The 17,500-nt window shown below is 44.3% G+C and overlaps 1 protein-coding gene across 1 annotated transcript in view; it reads left to right on the forward strand.

Annotated features, from left to right (window-relative positions):
• Window positions 1-17,500, forward strand: part of itfg1 (integrin alpha FG-GAP repeat containing 1) — a 210,236-nt gene that overhangs the window by 181,204 nt on the left and 11,532 nt on the right. The window contains exon 15 of the mRNA XM_080729991.1: window positions 12,961-13,085. Coding sequence (XP_080586117.1) covers window positions 12,961-13,085 — 125 coding nt within the window. The remainder of the gene's footprint in view (window positions 1-12,960; window positions 13,086-17,500) is intronic.

Consider the following 17,500-nt stretch of genomic DNA (forward strand, 5'->3'; position numbering starts at 1 on the left):
TGTGTCTGGCACTGATGGGGAGGATATGGTGGTATATGGACTATATTTAGGGCTGGTTCAAAAGAGTTTATGCTTCATTCGCCCCTGGGACGTCCGCGAGTTCAGTCAGGGGCCGTGTCCACATAGAGCCTTTAGAGTTGGCCGCTGGCAATCTACCATGTATTTTTATGACGCAGCGTCCTGGACGCTTCAAGCTGGAAACAGTTTAACTTTACTAGACGAGCTGTGCTCTTTTGATCCTTCTGGCTGTGTCTGACTACCTGGTAATTAACGACCACCCGTTGAATTATTATCACAACCATGAGAAGTACATGTTAACATTCCCAGTTCGATCCCCGGTTGTCGACGTGACCTTGAGCAAGACTCTGAACCCCTAATTCCTCCCGGTGAGCAGGTTGGTGCCTTGCATGGTTTCCTCCACCATCGGTGGATGAATGTAAATGGTAAAATAAATGGTAAATGGTGCATTTATATAGCGCTTTTATACATGGCGCTTTACAGAGATTGTGCATTACATTCACCCATTCACACACACATTCATACACCGGTGGCGGAGGAAACCATGCAAGGCACCAACCTACTCACTGGGAGCAACTAGGGGTTCAGCGTCTTGCTCAAGGACTCTTCGACATGAACTCAGGGGGAGCCCGGATTCGAACTGGGAACCCTTCGTGCTCTAATAACGGTTTCTCTACCCCTCAGCTATGCCGCCCCATATTTGTGTGTGAATGGGTGAATGTAATGCACAATCTCGCTTTACAGAGATTCTCTGTAAAGCGCCTTGGATAAAGGCCCTACAGTATATAAATGCACCATTTACCATTGTGTCAGCTTAGCTGTTTGTGCTAATAACGCAGATGACTGGACGTTTGAACAGTCCAAAGCAGTGTGTGTGTGTGTGTGTGTGTGTGTGTGTGTGTGTGTGTGTGTGTGTGTGTGCGTGTGCGTGCGCGTGTGCGTGTGTGTGTGTGTGTGGGGGGGGGGGGGGGGGTCGTGTGGCGCAGTGGTTAGCGATTCGCCTCACAGCTAGAAGGTCCTGGGTTCGATTCCCGCCGGGGGACGCTGTGGGTGCTGGGGGCGTGTTCCTCCCTCCGCGTCATCAGCACCCACACCCTAGGTGGGGATTTGGCGATAGGGCCTTTCTGTGTGGAGTTTGCATGTTTTCCCCGTGTCTCCTAGGGTTGATACCCTCACAAAAACATTCAGTAATCCTGGTCTCAATAATGCCTCCACCTGGCCAGCTGGTTGGAATAACGTGTTCCTTCCATGTGCTATGTCCATCCCAGGGAAATCCCCCCTGTCAGGTGAAAAGAAACAACTTGGACTACCCATGCATTGAAGGAAGCATGAGGTTTGTCCGTTGTCTCCCCAGGCGCGGCAGAGGGAGAGCAGAGCCCAGGATTACATAGGCAATTGACACTGGGTGAAAAAATGGGTTACAAAATCGTGGGATAAAAAATATATATATATATATAAATAAATACAAAGAAAATACATACTATAGGTCACATTACTGAAATAATATGCAGTAGAGTAAGCATCTACCATAGTACTCTGGTTTGTCACTGTACGTTTGTGACTTCAAATGAGTGCATAACTTCTCCATCACATTAGTACGCCACGAACAGTATGGCAGCTCTAACAAATAACTCAAATGACCTCATTATATTGAGCTGCAATAAGCTCAATGAGGTCATAAAGAAGTTGTTGTTGGCCTGGAAATGGATGGGTTGAAGGCACAGAGGAGGATGAGGGACAAACTCAACTCCATCCTGGATGACCCCACTCTATGAGGAGCACCTTCAGCCAGAGGCTCACTCTTCCCAAGGTCAAGGTGACCTCTCTCTAAGTTGAATGTCAAATGAAGATGACTATGAACTACTGTATGACGGGTGGTTGTTAGGGAATGGTTTGTGATGTGTGTGGAGTCAGACAAGAGCTCAGTCATAGAGAGAAGGGGAGGGGGTAGATAGAGAGAGTGGGGTGAGGGTTGGTGCCTATTTCACCCCGGCAATAACCTGGCCAATGTTGGGTTGTGGGACCTGAACACTAAAGCCCATTTTCCACTGGCCCAACTCCACACCACTCCACACCACACCACACCGCCCACTTGTGCCAGGTTTTCCACTACAAGGACCTGGGTAGAGTGGTGTGAAAGTGGTACTAAACAGGGTACTAAAAAGTATCCACTCTAGAGTAGGTCTGAGCTAGGCCAAGCAGGGCCAAACACTTCATAATGACTGATCACTCACTGACTTTTCATTTAGACCACCAGGATATAGTTGTAATACATGATAATAGATTCTATTGTGTTATAACCACTATTATAATCTATTATAGTGTATTTTAATTATCATAGTAATACATTAATACTTTATAATGTATTATAATCACAGTTATAATCCATTACAGTGCATTATAATTAGGATAGTTGGTGTGGTTTGGTGTAGTGTGGTGTGGTGTGGTGCTAAAACTGCAGTCGAAAAGGGGCTAAAGTGACATGTCAGCAGTACAATAACCCTGAGCTCAATAATAGCAGGCAAGCAGAAAATGTCTGTTCTCTGCTCTGAGAGAGAGAGAAAGACCGAAAGAGAGAGAGAGAGAGAGAGGCTGTCCGTTTGTCTGTCTTATCTTTCTCATCAACTCCCCACCAAAGTATCTCTCTGTTTCTAACCTCAAAATCAATGTCTTGATCTTGACACCATTGTATGGGCACAGAGGGGGGCTGTCCAATACCGTATGTTTGTATGAGAGAGAGAGAGAGAGAGAGAGAGAGAGAGAGAGATTGATTGATTTATTGAATATTTTATTAGACAAAAATGAAGAACAGTACAAGTACAGTCAAGACTAAAAGAATGTAGTACAGCACAAGTACAGTCAAACACCCTGCCTAAAAGGAACACCCCAAAAAAGCCCTTGTGGTCTTGTTTCGTTGGAGGTGCTCAGAGAGAGAGAGAGAGAGAGAGAGAGAGAGTGACCAACGGTGCAAAAGCCATGTAATCATGATTTAACCAAGCTGAATGTGTTCTGTCTTTTTGTGTCTATCCAGTATCCATGATCCAGAGAGAGAGAGAGAAAGAGAACCAATTTGCACACACACACACACACACACACACACACACACACACACACACACACACACACACACACACACACACACACACACACACACACACACACACACACACACACGCGCGCGCACACACTCTTCTATCATCATCCCAAGCACCAATGGTTTCCATGACAATGGGTAAAGTGGTCACTGGGTTCTGTGAGTCACTCTGAGGTCAAGAAGATGTGGGTGTGTTTGTGTTTGTGTTAAACCTCATTGTCCCTCTTAACAGATTGGACGCCAATATTAAAAACTCACTTAGCGCCGGTCGACTCCTAGATCGACTATGTTATTATGGACGTCCCTGCCGATCGATTTTAATCGACTTTTATATACTGTAAAAGCATTGTTTAAGCTTTTATTTGGGTTAATAGGCGGAGCAAATCGGTTTCCTTACCTTCAGCTGGTAATAACACGAGACGTGAAAAAAAAAAAGGATACGATTATGACGTCACCGCTAAACCAGGCCTTCCTGTTTACAATAGCATCTGCTAGCCGTTAGGCTCAATGCAAACCATCGTCCATCACGCAGCTTCACTAGGTCGGATTTTGATTCGGAAATTTTGTGTGTGGCGTCTGTATACGATCCGCTGCCCAGACCGATGGTGGTTTTAGACAATCAAGCACGAATTGAACAGGATTGAGCACAGATGGCGGGCCGCTGATCTCCCATTGTGAATCAATGGAGCGACGTCACTTTCCCATCGTGAAACGTGGTTTAAACATGGTTTCTTCTGAAGGCTTTAGTGTTACGATGGCACACTCTAGTGGTCTTTTTGTGGTGGTTTATCATCATGGCTTTGAAAACAATGAAATTATACCCTATCATGTTGATAAAATATAGCTATTTCCCGGCAGTTTTAGCGCACATCCATATTTTAAGTTCGCAGGGAATGGGTTAAATCCATTAAACTTACCGGCACGCATGCATGTCCGATGTGCGCGCGAACGACCACTTTTAGCTCCCTCGGAGCTTAGCCTGGCTAGCATACGCTGCAATACAATGGTGAGTGGACGGGGGAGGGGAGAAAGCAGTGTTGGAGGCCAGAACACTTAAGTGTTCAAGGCCTTTGTTGTGATGTTTTATTATGAGTGCCCGCGTAAGCACAGCGGGAAAGTTTCTGCCAGGGTCTGGAGGTTGGAACCCACCGCGGTGCATCCATCCGGCTTTGTTATTTAGTCATTATGCCAATTATTTCCTCCCCACAAACATGTTTGTTTGTTGTCACTGCTGCTGTATCCTACTGACTCACCTCACCTGCCAGTGAGGAGCCCCCACCAGGAGGACGTAGAGCCTCCGTCCTACTGGTGCCTATTTCACCCCGGCAATAACCTGGCCAATGTTGGGTTGTGGGACCTGAACACAAAGTGACATGTCAGCAGTACAATAACCCCGAGCTCAATAATAGCAGGCAAGCAGAAAATGTCTGTTCTCTGCTCTGAGAGAGAGAGAAAGAGTCTGTCTGTCTGTCTGTCTGTCTGTCTGTCTGTCTGTCTGTCTGTCTGTCTGTCTGTCTGTCTGTCTGTCTGTCTGTCTGTCTTATCTTTCTCATCAACTCCCCACCAAAGTATCTCTCTGTTTCTAACCTCAAAATCAATGTCTTGATCTTGACACCATTGTATGGGCACGGAGGGGGGCTGTCCAATACCGTATGATTGTATGAGAGAGAGAGAGAGATTGATTGATTCATTGAATATTTTATTAGACAAAAATGAAGAACAGTACAAGTACAGTCAAGGCTAAAAAAAATGTAGTACAGCACAAGTACAGTCAAACACCCTGCCTAAAAGGAACACCCCAAAAAATCCCTTGTGGTCTTGTTTCGTTGGAGGTGCTCAGAGAGAGAGTGACCAACGGTGCAAAAGCCATGTAATCATGATTTAACCAAGCTGAATGTGTTCTGTCTTTTTGTGTCTATCCAGTATCCATGATCCAGAGAGAGAGAGAAAGAGAACCAATTTGCACACACACACACGCACGCACGCACGCACGCACGCACGCACGCACGCACGCACACACACACACACACACACACACACTCTTCTATCATCATCCCATGCACCAATGGTTTCCATGACAATGGGTAAAGTGGTCACTGGGTTCTGTGAGTCACTCTGAGGTCAAGAAGCTTTGTTTGTGTTAAACCTCAATGTCCCTCTTAACAGATTGGACGCCAATATTAAATCCATTAAACATACCGGCACGCATGCATGTCCGATGTGCGCGCGAACGACCACTTTTAGCTCCCTCGGAGCTTAGCCTGGCTAGCATAAGCTGCAATACAATGGGAGAGTGTTTTCTGCTGGTGTTTCAGTCCGAGTGTATCAAAGGGTGCGTTCGGAAATGCGCACCGGGTGTGTGCTCAGTGTAGTGAGTGCCTAAACCTAACCCTAATCCTAACCCTAACCTCAGTAAAACTATGCCTAACCCTAACCTTAACCTCAGTAAAACTATGCCTAAACCTAGCCATAACCCCTAACCCTAACAACACCCGGTGCGCATTTACGAACGCACCCTTTGATACACTCGGACTGAATCACCAGCAGAAATCACTCTCCCGCAATACAATGGTGAGTGGACGGGGGAGGGGAGAGAGCCTCCGTCCTACTCCTCCCGCTCAAAATCCCCTACTGGCAGGCGCCACCCCAGCTCGTAGGAGTTTGTGTAGATGGATTATGTTTGATTCATATAACATCTATCAGGGTGAGATCAAAGTCTCAGTCAATAGTAATGGAAGGGAAATGAAAACATCTATGGGCTGCAGGGTTTTTCTTTTCTCTTTTTTTTTAGTTCAGTACTGAGGTCTGATACTGTATTCATTTTCCACCATATTAGAAAAAAGACTCACTTTTTCATTTTACAACCTTTTTGGTTCATATGCAGGCTTATAAATGTCACACTTTTAGCTGATATATCTGTGATAGTGTTGATCTGCAGATGAATAGGGAAGGAGGTAAAGTTTACAATAAAGAAAAGGGTTCAATGTTGCTTCAGGGCCTGAGCACATGAAGGGAGGCAGCACTGGTCTAGTCAATATAAAGACAGAACAGTAGAATAATTATAGCCGTGTAATCACTAGCATTAACCAAGCTATATAGGCCAGTCAATCTAAGCAAAAAAAGGGCCTGACCCAAAAGAAATTGCAATAGTAATGGTTCAAGGTTTTTTATGATCCTTAGAGTCATACAAAAACATGTTAAAAGTTTTCCATTTTATTCTTAGTGGATCAAGGTGAATTCAGGGGGTTCACGTTTGGGTCCCTTCACTTACTATACAGGAAAAAAAGACCCCCCAAAAAATCCTCTTTGAGTAGCATGTGAGGTGTCTAGGGTACTTCATGATTCTAATTCCATTCCAAGCATTTGTTTTGCACCAAAAACATTCCTCGGGCTAAAAACTGACCCCCAATACTATGGTTTAGTGATGAGTCATCACTTTTCTGGAGTCAGCTCAGTTTTGCTATGTCCCTTTTTAGCCCGGGGAATGTTTTTCGTGCAAAACAAATGCTTGCAATGGATTCAGGATCATGAAGAATCCCTAGTTAGACATAAAAAACCTTGAACCATTACTATTGCAATTTCTTTTGGGTCAAACCTCAGATTGACTAGCCTAATATGGGACCAGGTTACGATCAGGGTTGTTAAGTAACGGATTACATGTAACGGGATTACGTAATCAGATTACAAAAAACAGGTAACTTGTAAAGTCTCAGGTTACATTTTAAAATGTGTAATCTGGATTACAGTAACGGATCTGAATGATGGGGGTTACATGCTGGATTACATTCTCCCCTTGCCCTCATCAATTTTACAAATAAGTTATAACGCCAAACAATAAAATAATCAAGTCGAATCAGCATAAAGTACTGCCATTTCGCTTAAGTAAAATTCTGTTGTCCTTTTCCTAATTTCATAGGCTCAGTATTCTTGTCTAGTTATCAATGGTAAAACTGTTTTATTTAATTAAAGAGGGTTTTGCTAAAAAGTAATCAAAAATAACTGAAAGTAACTAGTAGTTACTTTTTAAATTGTGATAATCAGATTACGTTACTGACTACATTTTCTTTGCAAGTAACTTGTAACTGTAGGGGATTCCTTTTTAAAAGTAACCCTTACAACCTTGGTTACGATGCTGAATGTGTTCTGTATCTGTGGCTCTGTCCATGGTGCTGAATGTGTCTATGGGTGTCTGACTGTCCGTGTCTGTCTGAACGTGTCTGTCTTTGTGGCTCTGCCTTTGTGTAGACACACAATCCATGGTGCTGAATGTGTTCTCCCTCTTTGTGTCTTTGTGTAAGGGCTCTAGGGCTGTTCGATTTGGCCTAAAATGTAATCCTGATTTATTTCTTGGAAAAGTCGTTTTCGATTTTGAGTTTTTGGTAAAAAGAATATTTTTTTTTCTCCAAAATGTTGTTTTAATAAAAAAAAAAAAAGAAAAATGTGATTTTTCAAAGAAAGTGCAGGTCAGAGAGAAATTACATTAATTTGGTGTCAGACTCTGGCTGACTGGCTTATTAGATTGCAGAACCTTGTCGTGTTTTAGGAGGACCGGGCTATGGGCTTTTTGCCCCGTGCAGTGCTCTAATGAGCGAGATCTGTACCAGAATTACCCTAATTAAAGTGAATTTCCAAACAAAAAAATCGATTAATCGCCCAGCCCTAGCTACTTTGTGTCTCTGCATGCATTTATGTACAGTATGTATGTACCTGGCCTCATGTTTACCCTACTATGACTTACTCTTATTATGTGCGTTCGTATTTATTCTTGAATTTTGCACTCCTCGGTTTTAATTATTGCAGCTTTCAATATTGTTCAGTGTTTTTACATGCAGGCATTACTGTAATTGCTGGACTATAAGCCGCACCTGAATATAAGCCGCACCAGCTAAATTTAGAAAAAAATAAAAATGTTTTCATATATAAGCCGCACCTGACTATAAGGCGCAGGTGTCCTTCCTGCTTCCCGCTAGAGCGCCCCTGGTGGCCGTTAGCTGTATAAATCTATATATAAATCCTTGTTAAAGACCATTGTAAAACAAGCTAACTGGCCGTTAGCTGTAAAAATCTTTATATAAGCCTCACCGTTGTATAAGCCACAGGGTTCAAAACATGAGAAAAAAGCCACGGCTTATAGTCCGGCAATTACGGGTAGTTGTGATATTTGGCTGCAGTACAATTGTACTTGATTCGTTATAGAAGAGAGGACAGGCTGCTTCTGAGAAGTGAGATGGATCAGTTATATGAGAATCAGAATAATGAGAATATGAAAATAAATAGAGCAGGTTCTTCACTATACAGTTTATGTCTCTCGTCACTCTCCTCTCTTTTCTCTCTTGTCGTGTGTGTGTGTGTGTGTGTGTGTCTCTACACACTTGAGCAACCCCTTTCCGCCTGTCATAATTATTGTCAGCCACACACACACGTACACCACTGAAGCACATTGGATTGGTGTTTGTCAGTCATGTGTGTTGGGCACAACGCCCTGCCAAGGCTCACCATCTGCTCTGAGGAGATAGCGAACACACACACACACACACACACACACACACACACACACACACACACACACACACACACACACACACACACACACACACACACACACACACATACTACTACTACTACTACTTCTGCTGAGGACAAGCAGCGGTCTGTCAGACACATCAAACCTCACTACACTCCGTGTCCACCTTTCCTCTGGAGCCCAACATGATAGATGGATGGCAGTGAAGTTACAGTCCCTGTTAGCAGTGTTGCCAGGTTTTTGCGAGAGAAACAAGCAACCGGGTCTGTGAAAACAAGCCCAAAATAAGCAACTAGGGAAGGTCAGTCAAACTTCATTGTCTAATGTGGTTTTATAGCAGCGGTTGTCAAACATTCTTTTACAATCATTTCTTCCCCAAAAGAATTGGTATTATTTAAAAAAAGAAAATTGGGAGATATTTTCCTTCGTTTTTGCCCCTGGGGAAACCACCTCCTTTATTGTGTAGAAACAGGACTTCAGTTTGGCCCCTCCCCTTTCTTAGTCCATTTCCTCCCTGGTGCTTCTGTGTTTATTCCTACTATCAACAACACTACATGTTGAGAGATAAGTTAAGTCAGTGTAGTTACAGTTCTATACTCGTCAAAGATAGTTACAGACCAGTTAGTCAAAGAACAGTCACAAAAGCTATCCCTTTAGCTTGTGTAACTGTACTGCCAATACTGATATTAGCTACTAAAGTATAAAGCTAATTAAGTATTTAATCCATAAAAAAAAAACTGAAAATGTCGTATACACTCTCAGAGTAACATTTTGTCTGAGGGTTTTCCAGTGTAGATGGGGGTCCATGGTCTAATGCATGTCAAACTGGGGATCCTCCTAATGAAAAAGGTTGAGAATCATTGATTTAGCTTGGTAGGATTGATCACTGCGGTTTCATCCCACCAACCAGTCAATGTCCATGATAACAAATCTCTCTCTCTCTCTCTCTCTCTCTCTCTCTCCGCACGTGGACGTGCACACGCACACACACACACACACACACACACACACACACACACACACACACACACACACACACACACACACACACACACACACACACACACACACACACACACACAGCCTCTGTGATTGGGTCAATTATGTTGTCTCTTCAAGTCATTGGAACAGCCATGGAAAAAAGGAAAAAAACTGAATGGAGATTGAGGGAGAAGGGCAGAGACATCAATACATACTGTAGCTGCCTGGTGGAACACACTGGCTTAGAGAGGAGAGACACTGTTCATGCAGCATGAAACACTCTGATCTGATCTCTGGTTTCTGATCTGATAGCTGATATCTGATCTGATATTTGATATCTCTCTCTCTGGTCTGACATAAACAGACATAACATCACCCACTTTGCACACACCGGTTTGTGCCAGTTTTTAGCGACAACCGCTGCCCAACAACACTGATGGACTTTGAAGTCACTGTGCGTATCGACGAGGTCCCGAAGGAGTGATGCACCAAGCGGGAAGTCGGTTTGATCAGGGGATACTGAACTCTCTATATATGGGCATAAAAGGGACACTGACATACAGAGTTAGACAACGGGTAGTCGGGTACAAAGGGTATTACAAAACCTGTCAGGGCATGCATTTTCAACCTGAATCATTCCTTAGTATAGTAGTATAGTAGGGGGCACAGTGGCGGTGCCATGGCATTGGTCCGAAGGTTCATTAGTCCGAAGGTAACCTCAGTAACCCTAACTAATTCGGACTAAGGAACCTTCGGACTAATGAACCTTCGGACTTATGGGCAGTCCCCACAGTGGCGCAGTCGGTATAGCGCTGTCACATCACAGCTAGAAGGTCCCGGATTAAACAGTAATCCTGGTCTCTATACTGCCTCCCCCTGGTCAGTCGAGGCACCTGATGGAGGGGAAATGAACTGATTGGAATAACGTGTTCCTTCCACGCGTTACGTCCTACTGGGGAAGCTCTCCCCTGTCAGATGATAAGAAGCGGCTTGCTCACTCCTCATGGGGGCTCTCCCCAGGTTGGCAGAGGGATAGTAGCGCTCAGAATGACAGCTTAGGCAATTTGCACTGGGTGAAATTAGCAATATAATCAATATGGCAATACAGTATATATCGCAATATTTTATTTCCCAATACTGTATTGATACTTCAGGTTGTAGTATCGCAATACTTTTGGAGCAAAGAAAATCTGTCCCTGTGCATAGAAACCAATGGTAGAAGTTCAGTCCTGACACTCCGCTGCTGTTCAATAAATGAAAATGGAAAGTTTTAATGAAATCTAAATGGTTTTGACTCAATTTGTCAATTGTAGTCATCAATATAATGTGATGTACATGCATGTTATTCTAAAACGGCTAGTTCCATTCCTTGATTCTGATTGGCTGGTTTCCCTTTAAATGCCGTGGTATCTGAGACTATTACCCCCACCTTGAATCAGTTTATATCAAAGCCAGATGTGTCATTTCTTTCCACAGTGCTGTGAGGCTGAACTAGAGAAGGGAACGTTTGATTTTCTCTCAAATCCTGCCGTGCGGGTGCTTCTAAGCACTGCCCGCATGCTTGCTTAGGACGGTGACTGAATGTCTCCGGGCGGGGCTTGTAAAGGTAACAAGCGCCCTCTATTCTCCAGGCACTACTCGGCTGTTTAGTTTAGGTTGCTATGCTAGCGGTTTTGATGTGATGTTCACCCACATAGCAGCTAAATCTGGATGAAAATAAACATGTGTATGGATTGAATATGGTTCTTAACATGAGACTGATCTAACACTTAAGTGTTGTTTCCCTATTTTTTGGCAAAAAGAAAGACGTGACTTTATAAACACACACTGGCTTCCGTTCCTGGAATGTGGCTGGTAAACAAGGAATGTCTCTTCCTGGTGACGGAGAAGTGTACTTTTTTCTTTAATATTGGGATGTTTAGAATGATTTATGTTGCCATATTGTAACCGTTTTAGAAAAGCAATAAGTCACGCGAGGCATGTGGTTATCTGGTATTTTACACCGGCTGAGAGGGTTGGAAACACTCGGCTCCGCCTCGTATTTCCCAACGCCTCTTGTGGCTTATTGCTTCATTAGACCACCCAGGTGGTACATGGCAAGTTGGCTTTTCAGCTAATATGTAAATTCAGTTGAATTTTACAATATATCGATCGCAATGGGGCTTTTAAGCCGTGACATCATTTTGTAGGCAGAGGAGAACTCTGCCCCCAGCGCATTTTCTGTCCCTCGCTATTTCAACAGATCCGAGACAAAAATAACGACTAAAGTATAATTCTAACACTTTCCTTTCAACAACAAAGAGAAGAAAAATGTGTAAATAGTAAAAATAGTAAAAAGATTCACGGAAACTGGGGGCAGAAATTCTCCTCTGCCTACAAAATGATGTCATACTTAACAGCCCCATATGTATCGCATCGCAATATATCGTGATACAATCGCATCGTGAGCAAAGTATGTATCATAGCGTGAAGTTCTTGCCAATACCCACCCCTAGGTGAAATAATGTGTTACGAAATCGTGGGAAAAAGGGATTTTAGTATAGTATAGTGGATTGACAAAGCAATGAGAGCTCTCTCGCTCTCTCTCTCTTTCTCTCTCTCTCTCTCTCGCTCTCTCTTTCTCTCTCCCTCTCTCTCCCCCAGAGTTCAATTCAGGTAAGCGAGGGGCAATGCAACCTAAACATCATGTCCTTTTTCATCTGATAGTTATCAATACATCAATACGTTCAGCACAGAGGTGGGTCACTGAGGAAGTAAAAACTAATAAAATAAAAATAAGCTAAATTGAAATCAATAATAAAAAGACATCCCCCCCCCCCTCTCTCTCACACTCTCTCTCTCTGTCTCTCTCTGTTTACCACGTATTGGATGATTTATGTGGACTACGCTTGGCAGTTTGAGCGTGGGCGAGATAGAACAGCTGCCAGGGAAAGAGAGAGAGAGAGAAGAGGGGGGGGGGGGGGGATGATGGATGGATGAACTGAGCCGAGGCACGACGACTGAAGAGGAGTAGAAGGACGATAGAAAGAGAGAGAGAGATAAAAAGGTGGTTGAGGTCATAGTGAGAAGTGGAAGGAGAGAGGTGAGGAGATGAAAGGGGGACGAGGAGGAGGAGGAGTGGAGAGGTTGTGTGATTTGTATCTTTTATTATACTTCATGGAGCTTTACAAGGTCTAATGCCGCACTCGTTTATCTATCTACCTCTCCTTTTCTCTCTCTCATTACCTCTATACGCTATGTCTTCGCCTCGCCTCCTCCCTTTCATGGTAAACCATCAAAATGTTTCTATAGTTTTCATAACTCATTTTATAACGATGCTCTCCTCTCCTCTCCTCTCTTCCAGCTGGTCAGCTGAGCCAGTCTGCCCACCTGTCTCTCCAGCTGCCCTACACAGTGCTGGGTCTGGGCCGCAGTGCCAACTTCCTGGACCACCTGTACGTGGGCATCCCCCGTCCACCTGGATACGCGGTAAGCATGGGCAGGGTGTCCCCACGGTAGCGTTGCCAACCGCCAACCGAATCCTCCCTTATTTGGACACTAAAAGATGTGTCCCTTAAGTAATAAGTAAGTAGGTAGGTTGGAGAGGCTCAGGTCGGTATCAGCCAGAGTGCGGGAGCCTATCCCTGTTTCGCAGTGCGCTAGACCTCTGGGAGATGGCTTGCTGAAGTAGAGCACCACACCTACCATCATCTCCCAGTACTTTACTGCACGACTTGCCACACCCAAGCCCTGCCACTCCACTACTCATACACTGAGTTGGCAGTGCCCAGGATCGTTGACCTTAACCTTGTGGTTGAAAGGCGAGTGCTCTACCGACTGAGCTACCCCCTTATTGATCTGATAAGGGACACTCTTTGTTCCTTATTTTTGGGGGAATCAATCAATGACACGCATCTTACAAGTTCAAACAGCTCATATACAAATAATATAATACAGAACAAAAATTTAAGAGCTAATGGGCCACATCTACAGAGAATGCCCTTTGAGTTAAGGAGTTCAACTTTTGGAGAGGAGCGCTGCTCTTTTAACGTAATGAAATCATCCTGGCTGTTTGATCATTACCAGTACCACACAGCCATGTAGAAGTCCATTTCTATTTTGGTTCAGCCAAGCTGTTTGTGCTACTAACACAGATGACAGGACATTTGAGCAATACTAGTTGACTGGAACAGTGCGGCCATCAGGCTGTGAGTGAGCGTTGTGGACATGATGTCCCAATGCTCCTCAGCTCAAAAGGCATTCTCTGTGGACCCCCCCCCCCCCCCCCCCCCCCGTTTAAAAGTTAAACAGGAAGCGAAGAAAAGGGTCGACATCCACTTCCCGCACCGCGTAGAGCCAACGACCAAGCAGAGACTCACCATAGGGACTTAGTATAAACTCAATACAATATGGAGCGTTCCTTTCTTTCTTTCCACATTGAACGCAGTGGGGGGGTGTCTTTCTTCCCTCATGGTGTGTGTGTGTGTGTGTGTGTGTGTGTGTGTGTGTGTGTGTGTGTGTGTGTGTGTGTGTGTGTGTGTGTGTGTGTGTGTGTGTGTGTGTGTGTGTGTGTGTGTGTGTGTGTGTGTGTGTGTCATCAAAAGTCACATTATAATTGCAGATGTGTTCTTCTCCCTCGCTAGCCAGCCACTCGTCTTTGTTGTTTGCTCACTGCTCACCACTTTTCTATGCAAACAAGCCCTTTCCCTTTCTGTTATTTTTGATAGATTTTCTTTTCTCACCGGGACGGTTAATGAATGTCTAATGGCTGATTTATACATAGCTGCGTCCCGGTGTCCTGCATCCTGAAAATAGCACATCTACGAGCTTCTGAGCTTTTTTTTTTCTTTTTTCTGTTGCTCTGAGTGAAGCTGGTTGCACACTGCTGCGTTTTTTCGTTGCGTTTTGGAAAATCCGAAATGCGCAAAAAAACCTTGAAAGAGAGAGAGAGAGAGCAAGAGACCCAGTGGCGACATTTGCAAAAATCGATAAATACAAAACGGGCGGCAGTGGGCAAACGTGTTTGACATAAGGTCGTTTTTTTATTTACATTCTCTGAAATTCTGAAATTCGCTCTGATATATTACTGCACGACTTGCCACACCCACAAAGACCTAGACTTCATCTGAACTGTCTGTCTGATCTCTCTCTCTCTGTGTCTGTCTCTCTCTCGTCGGAAATCTTGTATCTCCATAATGTCCATATATTTTTTTATTTTGTTTTTTCTCATAAATGAATTCCCTACAAGAGTGTTAATAGTGAAAATAGCCGATCTACAGTGCTGCGCTGTGAGCCCTGTATCGGCTATTTTCACTATTTAAAAAAAGGAAGGGTTTGACTTTGAACATACAAGGTTTCCACCCAACCGTGGCGGTATGTTTCATTCTTGGCTCATCCTTCTACCTTTCATCCCTCTGGTTTCCTCAGCTCTCTCTCCTCCTGTGCACCTGAGCAGAGCCCACCCAAGGGATCCCCTTTACCTCACTAATCACTTCCCTACTATTACCTACCCTTCCCCCTGCGCTTTCATGCTGTCTCTCAGCCCCCACCTCCCCTCACCGTGCCAGTGGTGGTGGAGCTGAGACAGAAAGTCTTCAGTCTGTCTCTGTCCCAGTGCTGCGTCTTATAAGCCAATATGGGCTTGTTATTCTGTAATGTCGCTTATACATATTGGTAGTTGGGGATTGCGTTTATTGGAGGGGAGGGCGTTCTAAAGTGTTGTTGATTCCTAATAAGTGAGTAAGTAGGTCGGAGGGGTTTATTGTCGGTATCAGCCCAGAGCGTGGGAGCTTATCCCCGCTGCAGTGCACTAGAGCCCTGGGAGATGGAATGCTGAGGTGCAGTGCCACGCCTACCATCAGCTCCCAGTACTTAACGCACGGCGTGCCGCACCCAAGCCCGTGCTTCTCATACGGTGCCTGGGATCGAACCCATGACCTTGTGGTCCAAAGGCGAGCTACCTGAACTGAGCTACCCGGACGCACCCAGCCTGCTTCCTAATGTTGTTTAAACCAAATGGATCCCAAACATTTTCATGGCAAGGACCCCCGAATGAAAACACTTGGTGCCTGGGACCCCATACAATATTTGTGTAGTTAAAATGTCAAAAATATTTGAATTGTTTTTCTAATAGCTGATCAATTTGCTGTGTGTGTGTGTGTGTGTGTGTGTGTGTGTGTGTGTGCGTGTGTGTGTGTGTGTGTGTGTGTGTGTGTGTGTGCGTGCGTGCGTGCGTGCGTGTATGTGTGTGTGTGTGCGTGCGGCTTCTTTTGGGCTTATTTTTGTATACCCGGCCGCTTGTTTCTCTTGCAAAATCTGGCAACACTTCTCTCGCTCTCTCTCTCCCTCTCTCTCCCTCTCTCTCTCTCCCTCTCTGTCCCTCTCTCTCTCTCTCTCTCTCTCTCTCTCTGTCTCTTTCTCTCTCTCTGATCTGACGTGGTCAGAGAGGGAGGCTGCCACTTTGCCACACATCCACACATCCACGGCTAAGGCGACAATCGCCGGCGGCGAGAGTGTCCTCGTTATGTGGTGAAAAAAAAAGGAAAAAGAAAAAAGAGCCCAGTGAGATCTGGCAGCTTGATGCTTGACGCTGCCTCAGAACAGCTGTGAGATGTTTGGCTCCTCTTGATGTATGAAGAGGAGGATGTGGCTCCTCGTGTTTGCTGTGGAGAAACGTTATTTTTTAATTTCTTGTTTTGTTTTTCCTCAAGCTCCCGTCCCTCCAGGGCCCCCCTCCCCCTCTCCCTTCTCCTCCCCATGCAGACATACAAATCACTGCAGTCAGGCAGAAAGCCCTTATCTCCATGTTTTATGTTTGAATGTTTTTTTGTTTTTTTTTGTAAATTAACGCCCCACTTCATCATACTACAGCGTTACATGTAGCGAAAGATTGACGATCTACAATCTCAAAACTCGTCGCCATGCATTGCGTTTTGAGCTTGTAGATCGGCTATTTTTTTCCCCTTTTTGTGGGGGGGAATCCTGAAAAGTAACAGTTTTGGACACATGAGGTTTTCAGCAAGATGTAAAATCCTGATTTATATGGTGTCTGCATGGCATCCATTGTGCCTCATGAGCTTGTGTATTTGTCTGGCGCGTGCGCGGCACCGGCAAACGACGGGAGCATACATTTAAACCTAATAACTCCCGCCCACCCAAGAGCGTGGTTCCATCTTATCAGCTACGCTTTGTGCTGTGATAAAAGAAGTACAAAACATACAGTACCAAAAGTAAAAGTATTCAGCATGAATAACCTTTTTTTCATTTATTTTCAAAATCCTTCAAAAATGTCTAAAGCAGATCTGCAAGCTTGTAGACTGTCTATTTTTGAATAAAAAATGGAAATAGTACCTAAAAATCAGTGGTGTAAAGTAACTAAGTACATTTACAGTTCTGAGGTATTTGTACTTTACTTGAGTAGTTCCAGTTTTCAGTACTTTTACTTCAACTCCACTACAATTATTTGAAAACGTTATTTACTAGTTACTCTGCAGGTATACATTATAATATTATAAAACATACATAAAATACTTTAGCCCTATTTCATACCTAAGGCTGTTTGAAAATAGACGATTTTTTCCACTACTGCTAAAAATGTTGTACTTGAGTAGATGTACAGTACATGTTACTTTGCAGCGTGGCAACTTATCAGCTGGCTTTGTGTGAAAGAAAGCGGCGGTTATTATCTGAATAGCCGCTCCCACAGAATGTCCTCGGGATGACAGCTGGAAAATGTCACTTAATTGTGCCGCAGCTTTGGATCATTGTAGCTGGAATACGAGCGGGGGGAGGGGGGTGTCCTGGTTATGTGAACGTCGTCTTTTATCTCATTACCAAATCATTTGCTTGTGAGGTCGTTCTGTTGTACTTTAATAGAAATGTCATTGCGTGTATGTATAGGGTCA

Source organism: Nannobrachium achirus (genome assembly GCF_963921795.1).
Source record: "Nannobrachium achirus genome assembly, chromosome: 7".
In the NCBI taxonomy this organism is placed as follows: domain Eukaryota; kingdom Metazoa; phylum Chordata; class Actinopteri; order Myctophiformes; family Myctophidae; genus Nannobrachium; species Nannobrachium achirus.